The sequence below is a fragment of the Anser brachyrhynchus genome (genome assembly GCF_964034855.1).
Source record: "Anser brachyrhynchus genome assembly, chromosome: 3".
Classification (NCBI taxonomy): domain Eukaryota; kingdom Metazoa; phylum Chordata; class Aves; order Anseriformes; family Anatidae; genus Anser; species Anser brachyrhynchus.
Window position 1 is genome coordinate 18,684,870 of NC_137696.1, and position 15,906 is coordinate 18,700,775.

The following is a 15,906-nucleotide window of genomic DNA, read 5'->3' on the forward strand; positions in this document are numbered from 1 at the left end:
GAGCCAATTGCAAGCAGATATTACCTAAAAAAAGCCAAAATACAGATTTTCTGCAGGCCCTTACACTGCAAACCTGGTTTTGAAAGGGTAAGAAATGCCAGACTCCTCATGGAGAACAAGTATCCCACAGGAGATGTTTCTCAGATAAGAGTATTCCAGCAAGCTGCTCCCAGACGAATCCCATGACTAGGCAAATAAAAAAAAATAATAATAAAATAAAATAAAATAACGTAACATAAAATAACACAAAATAACACAAAATAAAAAACACTGAAAAGGCCCACAGTCACCTTGCAACAACACCCCAGCTGGGCAGGGAGAAGGAAGGAGAAGTGAGCTCTGAAAATATCAGATCTGTCAGAAACCCCTTCTCTCAGATTTAACGTGATCAGAACAGATCACTGCTCACAGATCTGGGCTCTGATGGTCAAACTGCCGCACACTTTGGAGTTTGAGGAGAAGCTGAGAAAGCCTGTAGAGAAAAATAAAAATTAGGATATTTCATTTGTTCTGCTACTGAAGGTGCCTCTTGCTCCAGCAAGCATGTGAACTCCCACCAGCCCCACTCTACGCTCAAGCTTTGTGCAAAGCCCTTGCTTAGGAATTTGAAGCAGCAGTTCAGAAAGGAGTGTTTAATAAGAGGGCAGCCAGTTGCTCTGGAGACCAGCCGTGCCACAGCACCTTCAAAGATCTGGCCATGCCACCTCTAAGTTTCTACGTCTCCTACTGCCTGCTCAAGTGCTTCTAATCACAATTTGCCACCATTTAAGCAGCTTCCTCCATAATGTGCACACACACCACTTACTGAAGGCTGGCAAACACAGATAAGCGAGTCTGTGCTATGAGGCATGACTTGAGGTGTAGCTCCAAGGAATGCCTCTCCCCAGACCCCTCTCCCCAGCTATTCCACTCGTACTTTTATTTATTTGTTAGGCAGATGCTGGAGGAGCTGGGATAGCTCAGCCTACCTTAGGGCTTGCCACGGCCTCACTCAGTGGCAGGATGCAGGGCCTGTTTCCAGGAGTTCCTGTGTGATCTCCACCAAAGTGCCCTACAATATAAAGCTGTAGATTTTATCGTGGAATGGTATAGGTTTTGGAAGAGATTTTGGAGGTCAGCTCCCTGCTCAAAGCAGACCCAGCTCGATCAGGTTACTCAGGGTCTTGTCCCATCTATGGCTGTTAAACCTTGGGGGCACCTCTCTCTCGGTTTACAGTGGGAATAAAGCTACCTCTGGCAGCCTGTGGTGTACCTTGCTTAATGAATAGGTAGGCCCTTGACTTACACATATACACCACCCAGCCCATCCAGGGCCATTTGAGGCTAATAATACTGGGAAAGGCCTGAGCAGAAGAGGAAGAGCTTCACTGCTAGTCATCCACACGGCCTCAAGGTCCTCGACAGCCATGGGTCTACTACAGGACGACAGATACAGACACTCAAGCTCTGAAGACAAGGACCCTGACAAATAAGCTCTAGCAAGCCTGCATGGCGCTAAAGACATTTAGTTCTGTCTCATGCATGATGCTCACAGCTGCAGATCTTATTCTGAGTATAGTTAACCTTAACAAAATAAGGAAAGACTGGAAAAGATCTGGAAAAGAAAAATCACACCAGAACTAGTATCTTTGGCTCATCTTAAACATTTTAAGGTCATGGTCTAAAAACATCATTTCGCCTGTGGATGTCTGTATGTGCAGTTACCTTAAAGATATACAACAACAGAACCATTTTCCAGAAAACAAAGTTTCTGTATATCTTGGTGCAAATAAATACAAACAAGTTTTTTAAAATACTTCTCATTGAAGTAGAAAAAAATATATATATTATATTTGTCGTGACACAGAAAGGGATGAGAGCTGGGTTTCAGAAAAGCTGAAAAGAATAATTTTTGAACCATTTCTAATTGGAAATGGAAGATGTTTTTTTTAAGCACAGCAGCTTAGCAGTTGGCCATGCTGACGTCTACCTTACCCGGCATTTGTCTGAGCCAGGCGGTTTCAACTGAGAGCTGCTGGAAGGTACTGACAGAAGTCACAGAAAGCCTGGTGGCACCACATCCTCCCAGGAGGAAATAGTCCTAAATGGAGCTTGACTGCTTGCAGATGCTGAGAGGCAGCAGTCAGCAAGTTGCAGAGTTCAATACTGGGTGGAAGCGCTACCTCCCACCCCTGGTTTCTTCCCTAAATGCAGACACATGGGCAGCAATCTGCCTCCCACAGTCTCGGAGAGAAACCATACCCTTTCCAAAACAGACCATTTTAGAGCAGGACAGTGGTCTCTGGACGAGAGCTGGTAGCTGTACTGGCTTCAAAGAAACTATGTCGTGTGCAGATGGGCTATGCAGAGATAACTAACTTCACATCATCTTCTCTTTCTTTTGTTCCTACACTCACTGCAGTCATACGTACCTCAGGGTCCTCTTCAGATGGGCTGTCAGCCTTGGACGGTGCTACACGCTGGTTCCTCACCTTCCCTGGGCCCGGACTTCCCCAGTTCTCCTGCCATGAGCTTCCTGTGTAGGTCATACTCATTCCACTGCTGTTCCTTGGGACTCCAACAAGCAGTGCTTTGCAGACCTTTTATTTTCATTCTGCAAATAGGAAATACAGTTCCCCATATGAAATTGGAAGTCAGTCAGGAGGGTCAGAAATGAGACCTCTTCTGCAAGACAATGGGCAGGGTTAAGCCCTGGGACACAGCAGGGTTTCTGTTCTCATTACAGGCTGCTAAGGTGGCCGTGGCTTGGGTGTGAAATACCTATGCTGGAAGAACTAGGCTCAGGTTAGCTGCGGTGACTGGGCCGTGCCAAATTCAGTCAGCTCCCAGGAGCAAGATCATAGGCTTGCAGCAAGTGTGTTTACACCGGCATCTTCCGAATTTCAGAAAGCACCATGCTTTGGGCCAAGCCAGCATCTCAGCTTGAAATGGTCTTTTAGCTCCAGGAATGGTGTGCAAGAACAACCTGGACTATCAGCTGCAACACGGATGAAGATTTACAGTCATTGTTCCCACGTCATGCAAGTAGGGGATCAGAGAGAGAAGGATCTCCTTGTTTTTCATCCTCCAACTTCTCACACCATCCGACAGCTTTATCAGCAGTACGGCCCCCTACAGACCTTCAGGGACACTTCTGCTTGGAGAACTCAACCTCCATCTCCATGAATTCCTGCAACATGCGTGTCTTTCACCAGAAATTCAGTCATCTCTGGGGAAAAAAAAAAAAGTCAATAACTTCCCCAGTCACGAGAAGATGAGCTCAAATATGACTTTGAGTGGTGGCGCTGCACTCAGAAACATCACGTGCTCAGCCGATAAAAGTCAATATCCAGGTGCACCTCCACCTACTGCTCAAGGTGGAATTTTCCAGCACCAGCTCGAAACAAAGCTGGAAAGTGACAGACAGGATGAAGAAGCCAAAATGAGGAAAGGAAGAAAACACCAAACCCAAGGTGAACATCAAACCAAATGCAAGTCTCCAGACAGAAACATTAAAGCCAAAAGGGTAAGAAGCATGAACCAGAACAGATTCAGGATGGCATTAGGTGACCCTGCTTGGCACAGGGGTTGGACCAGATGATCTCCAGAGGTTCCTTCCAACCTCAAACATTCTGTGATCCTGCAAAATTCTCAGCTCAGAACTCAATTCCCAACCCAGAGTTGGGAAACAAAACAAGAGACAAAGTGAGACTGAAGCAATGCTAAAAAGTTGAAAAAGAGGCGCTCTCAAAAAAAAAAAAAATAAAGATTTTATTTCACAGAAATACTGACTTTTGATAAAAATCACTATTGTCTAACCAAAAAGAGACTGAACTCTGATTCTGAAATCATACGTGCCCTCCTGCCAGCAGTCAGGCCCCAAAAAGTGAGATATTGATACATTTCCAAATGGCAGTCTAAAGCAAGCTAAGGCTGTTTATCTGCCGTCTGGATTTTAAAGCTGTGAACTAAGTTTTCCATTGTGTTTGGTTTTGATTTCAACATCCTATCTGGAACATTCAGCTCATGTTCTCATGTTTTTCTAAGCAACCACAAGGTTTAGAGATTTACTTTTTTTAAATGAGAAAATGGAGATTCTTATGCAATGTCTTCCTTCCAGCAGCTGGGAATTCAAGAAAAAAAAATATATACAACATCCTGAGACTGCTGACAAGACCATAATGCTTAGTAACCACTACAATGTGCCATTAAAAAAAATTGCTGTCCGTTTCCCTTCCACAGACAACTCTCTTATTTTTATCATTCATTCTCTCTGCCAAAGAGTTTGCTGCAGTCTTTACTGAAGCAGTGTACCGAAATGAACTATCTGTAACTTCTTAAAAGAATTTCCATGAAAGCCTGACTTGGATGGCTCGAAAAGCAAATATCACTGATACTGCACCTGTCACAGAAAAACAAACAACATCTGTGCTTGGATGTGATCGAGACATTGTTTTATGGAGAAGCAGTGCTCCCAAGACCATCACAAATCCACATGGTGCCTGCGAGTGCCAGATTTTATGTTCACATCTTGAAGTCAGCTCAAACAAGTGGAAAATCACAAGTAGACACAGAGCCCCCTTAATGATTTCAACTGCTTAGAAGAGTCCTGTGCTGTGTTTGTTCTGGCAAGCACGTGAAATATCTAAGCCTCATGAAAATGCAAGTGTTGGACCGTGTAAATAAACGAGGACACAAGCTCTCCCACTCTAGAAGAGCCCTGGCTCTTTTTTGCATGTGGACATTTACACACAAATGCACTAGCATACACCGATCTTGCTATATGTATGCCCCCAGGTGCACCCTAACTTTTGAAACACTTCCCCAGACCAATGCCAGGATTATAACTGCAGGTGCCTTGCTATTTCAAAGTACCTTTTCAGGGCAGAAAGCCCTCTAGGATGCATATCTCTACGCAGGGTTTTAGTGCTGTGACGCCGTTGTGTTGCAGTTTTGTTGCAGCAGCAGGATTCCTCCAGGCTAAGAAGCCATTCTGACATTGTGGTGATCACCCAAGATACACGTTCTTTAGATATGTTTTTGGTGAAAAAAAAAAATCTGGAGAGCAACAATGCTTCATGAAAACCTACTTCACCTTAAACTGGTACTTGTTTAGCTCGTGGCTACTGCAGCGTTAGAGCCAATTCTCATCTATGCTAAAGATCCTTCATGCCAAAAACAGGACACTTCACGTGGCGCCAGAGTAATTCACACCCCATCTAAAATCCCAGCACGCTGGCGTGAGAATCAGGCTCCGCACCCGGACCAAGGAGCTCAGCAGGAAGGAGAGGGCTCTGCTGATGAGATCTCCAGCTCCAAGCCGGCTGTTCTGTTCTCCTGGTTTGCTTCTCAGTGAGATAAAGCTCACAACATATGTCAGACAGCACAGGCAGAGCTTCTGGCTTTCCTTGGCAATTCTGCCTAACCCCGCACTCCCAAGAATGAACCCGCAACCCCAGGACCTCTTGTAGGCTACCTGGAGCTGCTATAGTCTCTTGTTGCAAACAAGGGCATACATGACTGATCGGTACTTAGGACTGCCACAAGCTTCTCTTTCTAGCTTGGGGCGATCTTGTTTGATGCAATGTTTCTGTCCAGTTCAACCAGAGCTGGTCATGACCAGAGAAAGGATAATGTTGCAGAACAGTCTTGTCTCCCCAGGCTGAGATAATGTTTCTGGACCACTACCTCCAGCCAGGGTCAGAAGGAATCCACATTGGCCTGAAAAGTGCCGGAGCTGTGTCCTTGGCTTCCTGGGGTAAAATTGCTCTCCTGGTAACTGTGTGGATTGTGAAGGACCTCCTTCTCCTCTTCCCTAGCACTATGTTCCCAACAGACAACATGCACAACCTTTGTGGGCTCACCATGAGAAAGGTCCTCGGCCCGAGAAGAGGGGATTTGCCAGGCAGGTCACTGGGGGTGTGTTTCCACCTCCTTTCCTTTCTTCCTGTGCCACAGAAGCTTTTGCTGCGGAATTCCTTTGCCCTGACAGACCAGCTGAAACACAGGTGGAAGTTACACCATTATTGATGGATGCTGCTTTTTAGGTACCTCCAAGAAAGGACATTCATTTCTTTCCCAAATAACCTAGTCCACTGGCTTGCTCTTCTCACCTTTGGAAACATCTGTCTAACCCCAAATGTCCCTTTCTGTGATCTCAGACCAATACAGCTTGTCTTCAACTAGCATGAGCACAAAGAACATGTTAATTTTCTGCAGCTGACCCTCACATAAGTTTGGAGATTGCTATGAACTCTTAAGTGCTTTCATCCTTAAAATAAGCAGCCTTCCAACTCCCTGCATATTCCCTTGTAGATCAAGCTTTCTAAACTAACATGAGCTTTTACCTGTACCTACAGTCCCTGTTTCCCCTATCCTGTGACTGCAGGTCAGTGCTCAGCACAGTGGAAGCTGCAGGCAGCCTATCTCCCAAGACAACCTGCAGGACTCTGCGCAAGTAGCAAGACGAGCAGGGAAAAACAACCCTACGTCTCGACCAGACCCCTTTCAGAGCAGAATAAATTGCCATAAAAACTCCTGGAAGACTGAGCTCTTGCACAGTGAGCTGCTCCAGGAACCAGGGGTGATGGCTTTGCACCATCTTCTCCAGGAAAGAGCACTGGCTTTAAACAGCATTCCCTCTTGGCCACCACTACAGCCAAATGTGGCCCTCACTCATATGCAGCTAACAAAGCGAGTTGGGGAAGGGGCTCCTCTTTGGGACACGGTTGCACAGCTAACACCCAATGGGCCGAGGCTCTAGAGGTAAAGGCTTCTTTAAATATCAGACAGAGGCTGCTTTTTTCGAGGTATGGACTTTAGGAACTGCTGGCAGATAGCTCTAAAGCAGGAGACGAGAGACTAGATCTGATGATATTTGGGTGTTTTGGCCTCTAGTGACTTACGTTCCCCAGGTTCCAAAATTCCTTTGGGATTTCTGTCAGGTATGGGACATCACAGATAAGGGGTGTCTAAGGAAGGATGGAGTAGATTGAGTGAATTGAGAGCAGTTGGAAGGATGGGCCCTTCAATCAGGAGCAGGCAGTTGAGACTTTGTTTCCAGATTCATCTCCCCCAGAACGCCATGGGGAGGCCATGAAGGGAAGACCTGCTCCTAGCCTGACATCTCACAGGCTCCAGGGCTTCCTCAGGCTCTCGGCACAGGTAAGGGGCAAGGCAGACAGGTGCAGAAGGAAGGCAAGACATCACAGCAGCCCCCAAAGAAGGGAGCACGGTCATTTTCCAACCTCCCTGTAGCATCTGGGCTGCTCAGTCAGGAACATTTTTCAGTTTCACAATGTAAGTCATTCACCAAACTAAACCAATTACCCATCTTTTCCTCCAATGGCAGAAAACTTGTCTCCTCAGCAAAGCAGAAATGGGGCGTGGGGCAATACATGTTTGTTAAAAGAGCCAGGAAAGAGTGGGAACAGGAGCCAGGCACTGGTACGGAGGAGAGAATATGGAAAAAGCCAGAATTGGATTGTCCTGGGGAGTTAATGCTTCAACCCAGTAATTAAACAGGAAAAGCGTTATCACCAGTGATTACAAACTCAAATTAGTACAAACTTAAACCTACTGTATGTGCCAACAGCTCTGAGAAGCACAGGTCACAGGTGCAAGCAGAAGTGCCACGTTCCTCTGTAGTGCTGTGTTCTTCTGTAGGACTGCGTACAGTGAGGGTGTGCTGCAGGCAATGCCTTTCAAGTCTGGCTATCCCATCAGCAAGACTGTGCAAAACCACCAGAGAGAAAAACTGCACTGCTGCCACCAGATTTCCACCTGCCCGCTGTGTTTTTGCTGATCAGCCAGTCTCAACATTCCCAACCTAAATATTCCCCCTTCCACAAGAAGCCTGCAATGAAGGGGCAAAATTCATCCACGCTCTATGATAATAATAATAACAGCAATAATAGAAATAGCCATAATAATAAGGCAGAGCAAAGACAAAGTCCAGCCCTTGCTATACGTGCTGGGATGTGGTGGAGACTGTTTTCCCATGTTGGTCAGCATTTCTTCACCCTTGGACTGGTGTGAAGGATGGGAGCTCTCTGGTGGCAACATGTGAATTTGCAAAGGTGATTTTGCAGTGGCCCCACTGCTTTTCCCTGCTCATGTGAAAGGCACAAGAGCAGAGCTGAAAAACAGTCCTGTGCTGCCCTCTCTTAAAGGAGATCCAACCAGAGCACCTCTCACCAGAGAGGAGCCAAATGAAAGACGGGACAAGATGCTTTTTAGTGCAGGGAAAATTGTTGGAACAACCGGAAAGGTTGTTCCAACGGAGGCACTATGTCAAGATGTTCCTGCTCTGCACATTGGAGGCTGGTAGACTGCTTAGCAGATCTTCTGCTGCTGGCTCATTGCCTTCATCCATCCTTCCCTAGGGATCTGCTGTCAGGAAGAGGACGCGAGGCTACATGGACCTTCGATCCGACCTCGGGCAGCTCTGATGGACGTGGAGCTGTCACACCTCAAGTCCTAGCAGAGCCTGTCCTTAGATAACTCCCTCTGCAGCTCCGTAACACTCCTTCTCAGTCTGAGAAAACGTAACAGGGTCAACCAGGAGCTGGTCAAATTTGTTAGCTTAAGCCTCTCTGCGAGAGGTGGTCCCAGCAGCTGGGGAGAAACAAGCGCACCAGGCAGGTAGGGAAACCACAGAAAGGAGTTAAAGCCACGGGAGAGAAGCTGGACTAGAACAAAAAAAGAATGCTGGCAACTACCAGGCTGTGTCTGGCTGATAAAGTCAGGACTGCTCTCCTACAGCTGTGAGGGCGAATTACTTTCGTGCCACAAGATGGTGCCGTGTCTTCACGGGAGTGGCCAGCCAGGCCCCGCGCCCTCTGCTCTCCTGCTCCGGCAGTGTCTGACGGGTCCTGTCCTCCCCAGCAGCCCTCTGAGGGCAGCTGGAACATCTCCACCCTGACCGGGCTGTGTGGGATCTGAGTCTGGGACCGAAAGGCTAAACCGGGAGAGGAAAGTCAACCGAGAGCCCGGCTGGAGGTGCAGCCGGGGAGGGGTGAAGTGCTGTCTGTCAGGAGAAAGACTTTTGTGACAGGGAGAGCACGATCCAAGAATTGTGTTTTGGTTATGTTCAGCCCTTACGAGCCTGGGGAAGCAGCAGGGCCCTGAGGAAGAATATCAGGGGAGCCTGCATGAGGGAGAAGTTGTTCTGGCAGGCCAGATTTAGCCCACACACCATCGGCTGGCTGCCTGGGCTTCCTGGCCTCCCTTGGCAATGCAGCCGCAGCCATGCCCCATGCCAGCACCCACGTATAGCTGTCGTGACTGGTTGTCTGAAACCGGGCCGCTCTGGCAGTGCTGGGGCTCAGAAAGACACTCGCAGGACCCTGCTTGTCAGTGGAAGCTTCCCCACAGGCACTTCTTTGTACAGGAGCAGCCACAACAGGAATGTGTAGCTCGCCATGGCCCAGCTGTCAGCCCAGCTGGCTAGCAGAGCAATGGCTACCAAGCCCCTCTTGACCCCATTCCCGATCTACACATACAGACCACATCCTGCTGGCCGACCGTGCCCACAACACAGACAGAGGTCAGGGATACAGTCAGAGCTTCCCACCCCCAGACTGCTGTATCCACTGTGTGCCTGCACACTTGAGGAAACACAGCCAGACCCTCATCTCTCCTAGCATCCATCCCTGTGATAGCCACCCACCCATCACCTCGCACAGCCCACGTGGCAGAAGTGGTAGGAATGTCGTCTCTATGTGCCTGAGGCAGGTTCACAAGGAAAGTAACACACATTTTAAGACTGTCCAATGTATTGGAAGCCGGAAAAAAAAAAAAAAAAGGCAAGCACAACCTGCGGGCAGATTTGTCCTGCTGCCCATGCGGGTTGTGGGCTTACCTCTCCAGACCTGCCTCTGGTAACCATCCTGAATTCTCAGAGCAGCACCCCGTGCCCTCCACATACAACAACACATTCTCAGAAATCATATTCAGTGCTAGAACGCTGGTTTTGGACAGTTTTGAAGGGAGTTTGGGGGCTTTCATTGCCCTCTAGCAAACCTCCTCATAGGCCTTCCCAGCTATCAGGCTGCTGTTGATGAACACCGTCATGCTGACTAATATGGTCTCATTTTTTCCTTTTTTGTTACCCCATACATTTCTTATCTTATGGTTAGATAGTAAGCAGATTAGGGCGGGGACTTTCCAGTCGATGCCTGTACAGCACCTTGCACGATTGGTGATACGTGTGGTAGGGCTAATTCACATGCCACCCAATCTTACCCTCAGAAACCCTCCTTAAAATTAACTGCTAATTTTAACCACCTCAGCAACAAGAGCCAACCTCCCTCCATTCCCAGACAGGTTCAACAAGTGGCCTCAACCCCAACAAACACAAACAGGCCTGGAGTTTCCAAGTCAGAAGAAACAGCCATCCTGCAGAAGCAACAGAGCGCCACAAGATTTTGTCATTATTCTGAGGCAGCCAAGTGCAAACCCTATCATGAAGAACAACCTGCTACAAAAACCTTCTGCCTGGGTCACATTGTGAGAGTAGCAGGGGTTAATTTAGTCAGGAAGAAAAAAAAAATATATTAATGGCATTGCAGATAGATGTCAGCAGCAACCACCTCCACACCTGGAGCAAAGCCCACATAAGCCACAAATGCTTATTCTCTAAGAAATTCTTACAGCCATGCTGCCTTCGACAAACATGATCATCTTACATGCTCAGAGAAGAAATGGCCTAAAGGTTAGGGTGTTACCCCATAAAAGGCAGCAAAGAGTGCATCAGCCCTACCACAGATTTCCTGCCTGGGGCTGGGTGTCACGCAGCCTCCCACAGCTCAGCCCTGCCCCTCTATAAAAGAGGTTGCAGACACAGCCCGGTGTCACAGCAAAAGCTCAGGAGCACAACCACGCTGGCATGGCAAAGCATTTAGATAATGCAGCCAGAGAGAGTGCTTAAACCTTTACCCACAGGTTCGGAGCAGTCCAAGGCCTCAGTGTGCTCAACACGCCCTTCCCTTCTCAGACTGAGGGGGATTTAAGACACAATTCATGCATATGCACGGAAGCCAACACATCATTTTAAGTTTTGCTTGTTGCCTATTTTGATGGTTATTTGAGAGTTGAGCAGTGGTTAGTTCTTAGGCTGATTCTGGGGCAGGATGCATTTCATTCTCATCATATGGAGGACTTGGTGCAGGCAGTCTAGTGGCAACAACAGAAAAAATAAAATAAAATAAAATAAAATGAACAAGTCAGGTAGGAGACATCGAGCTGAGTGGTACAGTTGATACAACAGAAGGAAGAGATGCCATTCAAAAGGACCTGGACGGGCTGGAGAAGTGGGCCCATGTGAACCGAATGAGGTTCAACAAGTCCAAGTGCAAGGTGCTGCACCTGGGTCAGGGCAATCCCAGACAGGAGGACAGACTGGGAGAAGAAATCACTGAGAGCAGCCCTGCAGAGAGAGACTTGGGGGTTCTGGTGAACAAAAAGCTTGACAGGAGCCAGCAGTACGCGCTTGCAGCCCAGAAGGCCAACTGCGTCCTAGGCTGCATCACCAGAGGTGTGACCAGCAGGTCGAGGGAGGTGATTGTGCCCCTCTGCTCTGCCCTCGTGAGGCCCCACCTGGAGCCCTGCGTCCAGGTTTGGGGCCCACAGCACAAGAAGGATGTGGACCTGTTAGAGAAAGTCCAGAGGAGGGCCACAAAGATGATCAGAGGGCTGGAGCACCTCTCCTGTGAAGGAAGGCTGAGGGAGCTGGGGATGTTCAGCCCAGAGAAGATAAGGCTCCAGGGAGACCTCATTGCAGCCTTTCAGTACTTAAAGGGGTCGTATAAAAAGGACAGAGAAGGACTCTTTACCTGGATGGATAATGATAGGACAAGGGGGAATGGTCTTAAACTAAAAGAGGATAGATTTAGATTGGAAATTAGGAGGAAATTCTTCACTCAGAGGGTAGTGAGGCACTGGAACAGGTTGCCAAGAGCAGTTGTGGATGCCCCATCCCTGGAGGTGTTCAAGGACAGGCTGAATGGGGCCTTGGCCAACCTGATCTAGTGGGTGGCATCCCTGTCAATGTCAGGGGGCGTGGAGTTTGATGATCTTTAAGGTCCTTTCCAACCCAAGCCATTCTATGATTCATTCTATGAGAGTAGCTTGACGACATTCTTGCATTTTTAAATTAACATGGGGCTGTTCCATTCCTGAGCTGCCTTTTTGTTTTATTCCCTCCTTCATCTTTCTAGTGATGAAAACGCCACCAGGTGGTAATGAAGCATCTGGATGCCTTCCCCATCACGCTTGATCCAGAATGGTTCTGATGAGGTTGGTAAAACTAGCCAGGATTTATAGCAGTAAGCAAGGTCAGATTCTTCTCCAGTTGTTCACAGGCTGCAGAGTTTTTACCATTTGGGAATTAAGAGGACTGCAACCTGCAGCAACTGTGGAAGCTGAGAGCAAATTAAAATAATATGAGTTCTGACATTCAATCTTTAGCAACTTAGGACAGCCTTTTCATTACTGCAAAAATAGCATGTATTTATAAGCAGCATCCAGCTTCGATATCCATTAAAAAATCTCAAATCACATTTCAGTAACAAGGTTAACACTTCACAAATGAGAAACTAAGGCAAAGAGGTAAAACAGCTGGCCCAACCTCACCCCAGAGGCCAGAGCAGGGGTTTGGGCCAGACTCCAGGCTCTTGGCTCCTGTGCACTGCCTGCTGTGCTGCACCATATCTTCAGAAAAGGGACAGAGCATCTTTAGCCTCACCCCCTCCCCTGATATTTCCCTGTAAATTTTGATGCCAGCGTATCTACTAAGCTGAACGTTTCAGCAGCGCACAGCAATGGGTTTCTCATTGCTTTGTTTCTGCCAGTGAAACAGCAATGACTGCAAGGTTTACAGAGACTTTCTGTTCCTGTCTAAAATTATCTTTGCTGAGCCTTGCGATGCCAAGAGCACAGAGCCAATATTCCATAAACCCCGAGAAATATGGACTACTGAATTTCAGGCACACAGAGCAAGTTAGGTTACAGCAGCATCCATCAGTCATGAGCACCCACCACGCCGTGCACAAGGGGGCCGCTTGTTTCTTTGCTACATGACAGCACACAAAGTCGGGGCCTGATCCTGCCACCCGGGTGCTCCACAGTTGCGGGGGGGGGGGGTTGTCCAAACGAAGAGGAGTCTCAGCAATCCCTGCTTGAAACACAGCGAACTGGGAGAACGGGGCAAAAGTGTATGAAAAGGCAGCAGGTGGGTACAGACAGATGGGCGAAACGTGGGGCTAAAAGGGAGACAACAGCAATTAGCATAAGCAGCAGCAGCCTCAGCTCACCAGCTGCTTTGCCAATTGTCTGCCTCCTTGAGTTCCAGCAGCAAAGCAGCAATTTGCCTAAAAGAGCACAGTCAGTAGCCAAAACTGCCCCTCAGAACTGAAAGTATTGGGGGGAAAAAAAATGATTTCTATGGTACAAAAGCAAGGCTTGCAGGGCTGTCATGTAGGAGTTTGCCTAAGTAAGGCATGGAACAGGCGGCTCAAAACAGCTACCAAATACTTGAGAGCGAAAGGCTAAAAAAGGAAGGTTTTAGAGGAGGAAATGAGTCAGTAGCTTGGAGGACAGGAGGGGGAGTTCACATAGCTGAGGCATATAAAGTAAGCAAGTAGTCACCATCTCAAATGCTAGAAACACAGTGAGGTGGAGATAGTATTGATCTCCGATGTCTGTAGATGCAGGGGCTCATCCACAAAGAGGAGTCTGCGGACAATTTTTTATATTGACCGCGCTGGGTTTTGAAGTGGCCCTTCACCGAACAGAAGCTTGTTGGCTGCAGTTCATCCAGCGTTTCAGACTGCAGCCAAAGCAGAAAGCAGCCATGAGCAGCAGTAGTGCTGCTGAAGCTTCTCAGGCTTACTTGTGGCTGGGGGACAGATTTTTCTGGAGGGAGGTTTCAGGGTAATTGCAAAGGCAGTTTGCCTTGAGAGAGGGACGGGAATTCAGAGGGGGTTCACATTTCGAGGTGGTTCGTCTGAACATCCAGCTTGAGCTTTCCGCCTAGCTTATTCATAGCACTAATACCAGGAAAAAAAAGGACAAAGCTTATTCAGTGCTGGAAAGGAGCAAATTAAAACAAAAAACGAAAAGCGACTCCATTTCCACAGCACTATTGTAGCAATCGATGGTGTTCACTTCTTTCTCCGTAAGACCTTTGCTCTGCATTTATGTCCTGGGGCCGAAGGGGAAGGCCTGGGCTCCTGGGAGCCTGGCCCACCCAGACAGGTGAAGGACACAGCTTCCTCACCTCTGCCCCGGGTATCTGCCCCGTCAAAGGGCAGGCCCGGCGATGAGGGAATCAGCAAAAAAGAAGCACCAAAATTCCTTCCCCAAACGCGGGAGCTTCCCCTCGGCTCAGGCAGCGAGCAGGCAGCTATGAAGCAGCCTCACGAGGGCCCTGCTGCGAGGCCTCAGTGAGGAAAGCCGCAGCGCTGCAAGCATCTCGGGCGATGCTCAAATTCGCTGGCCTGCGAGGAACAGGCTGCTCGGCTGGAAAAGCAGACTCCCATTCCCCTTCACAGAAGGTTTCTGTGGAGCAGGGGTTCCCAAACTGACAAACCCGAGCCGTGTTGCTCAGCGGTGCCTGTGCCGTGGCGGTACAGCACACGCAGCCCGCAGAGCCAGGTCGTGCGCATCCAGCCTCCTCAGAGCACCGCACCCGCTGGGTTTGCACCCCACTGGGCTGCACCGTTTTGTCTTTTGGGGCACAAAGCCTTTTGAAAAGGCATCGTGGCTCTCGGTGACCTGCCCTTCGCAGAGGGAGCGCATCTGTCACACGAGATAGAAACAAGTGAGAGTCCTTGCAAAAGCTCTTCCTTGCTGAGGCGCCTTTAACTTGTCAGGTACCCTCTCAACCCGTTGCAACGTTTCCAAAAACACAACAAAAACCTCTTGAAACAGACTGAGCCAAGGGGCCAGTTTCAATTCATTTTCCCTTATAAGTATACAGTATGAAACAGCCCCGGCCCTGTTCTCATGGCCTTACATCATCCTTTCCCCTCCTCCCCAGGACATCTGATTTCTGCACCCCGCTCTCTCATAGTGAAACCGAATTATCGAGAGCAAGCTCAGAACAACCACAGACAAATCGCCCACATGAAGTAAAACCAAAAAGCACAGCTGCCCCGGGTCCCAGTCTCATGCCACCAGAGATGGAGGTCTGCTACGGCACCGTGCAGAGGCTCTGGCAGCCAGTGTGTGCCTCAATTTTCCCTTCCCAGCACCAATGAGCTGTAGCTTTCACCCACACCGTGCCAACAGCTGGCATCGAAATACAGGACCAGAAAGGGTTGTCTGGAGAAATGCATTTGTAGGTCTGGTGCTCTATTACAGAGGCATTTTACCTGACTTATTTTAGAACCATACATTTAAAAAAAAAAAAAAAAGAAAGTTCCCACTCAATTCTTTTTACTTTCAAAGACAAAGACTTTGCTCCCAATTTAGCATTCCTTGATTAAATACATCAGAAAGGAGCATAGGGAGGAACAACCCACCCACTGCCATTTAAGTCTAGCAAAAGGCTCACCAGTACCACTTAATTTCACCACAAATCTGGTGCAAACGCTCTTGCAAAAGGGACCCCTTGCCAGCACAAGGCACCCAACAAAAGAGCCTGCCGGAACAGGACTGCTTTTTCAGCACATGCATTTTCAATATGTGATCTTTCAGCAACCCGTATCTCAAGTGAGCAGGCACAACAGCATCTAAAAAGGGAAACGACGGGGGTATGCCGCAAGGAGGTTAGAAAAAAAAATCTGTGTGTAACTAGAACGGGGGAATATGGATAAAAACTGTAAGGTATGGCTTACACCTTTGTTGTTGATGCTTTATGTTAGATGTAAGCCAGAAATATTGCTGCCTCGTACGCCAGCCCTGAAAACAGCCACACAAGTCTTG

The 15,906-nt window shown here is 48.2% G+C and overlaps 1 protein-coding gene and 1 long non-coding RNA gene across 2 annotated transcripts in view; one reads left to right on the top strand and one right to left on the bottom strand.

Moving 5' to 3' along the window:
• Positions 1-967: 967 nt before the first annotated feature.
• LOC308191844 lies at positions 968-15,626 on the bottom strand. The gene is made up of 3 exons (XR_013948308.1): positions 15,536-15,626; positions 2,412-3,208; positions 968-1,051 (listed from the first exon to the last, which is right to left on the bottom strand). It is a non-coding gene; the product is annotated as an uncharacterized lncRNA (long non-coding RNA).
• LOC308191835 (baculoviral IAP repeat-containing protein 5-like) overlaps positions 1,896-15,906 on the top strand; it is a 166,768-nt gene continuing 152,757 nt past the window's right edge. The window contains exon 1 of the mRNA XM_080584698.1: positions 1,896-1,900. Coding sequence (XP_080440824.1) covers positions 1,899-1,900 — 2 coding nt within the window. The 5' untranslated portion in view covers positions 1,896-1,898. The remainder of the gene's footprint in view (positions 1,901-15,906) is intronic.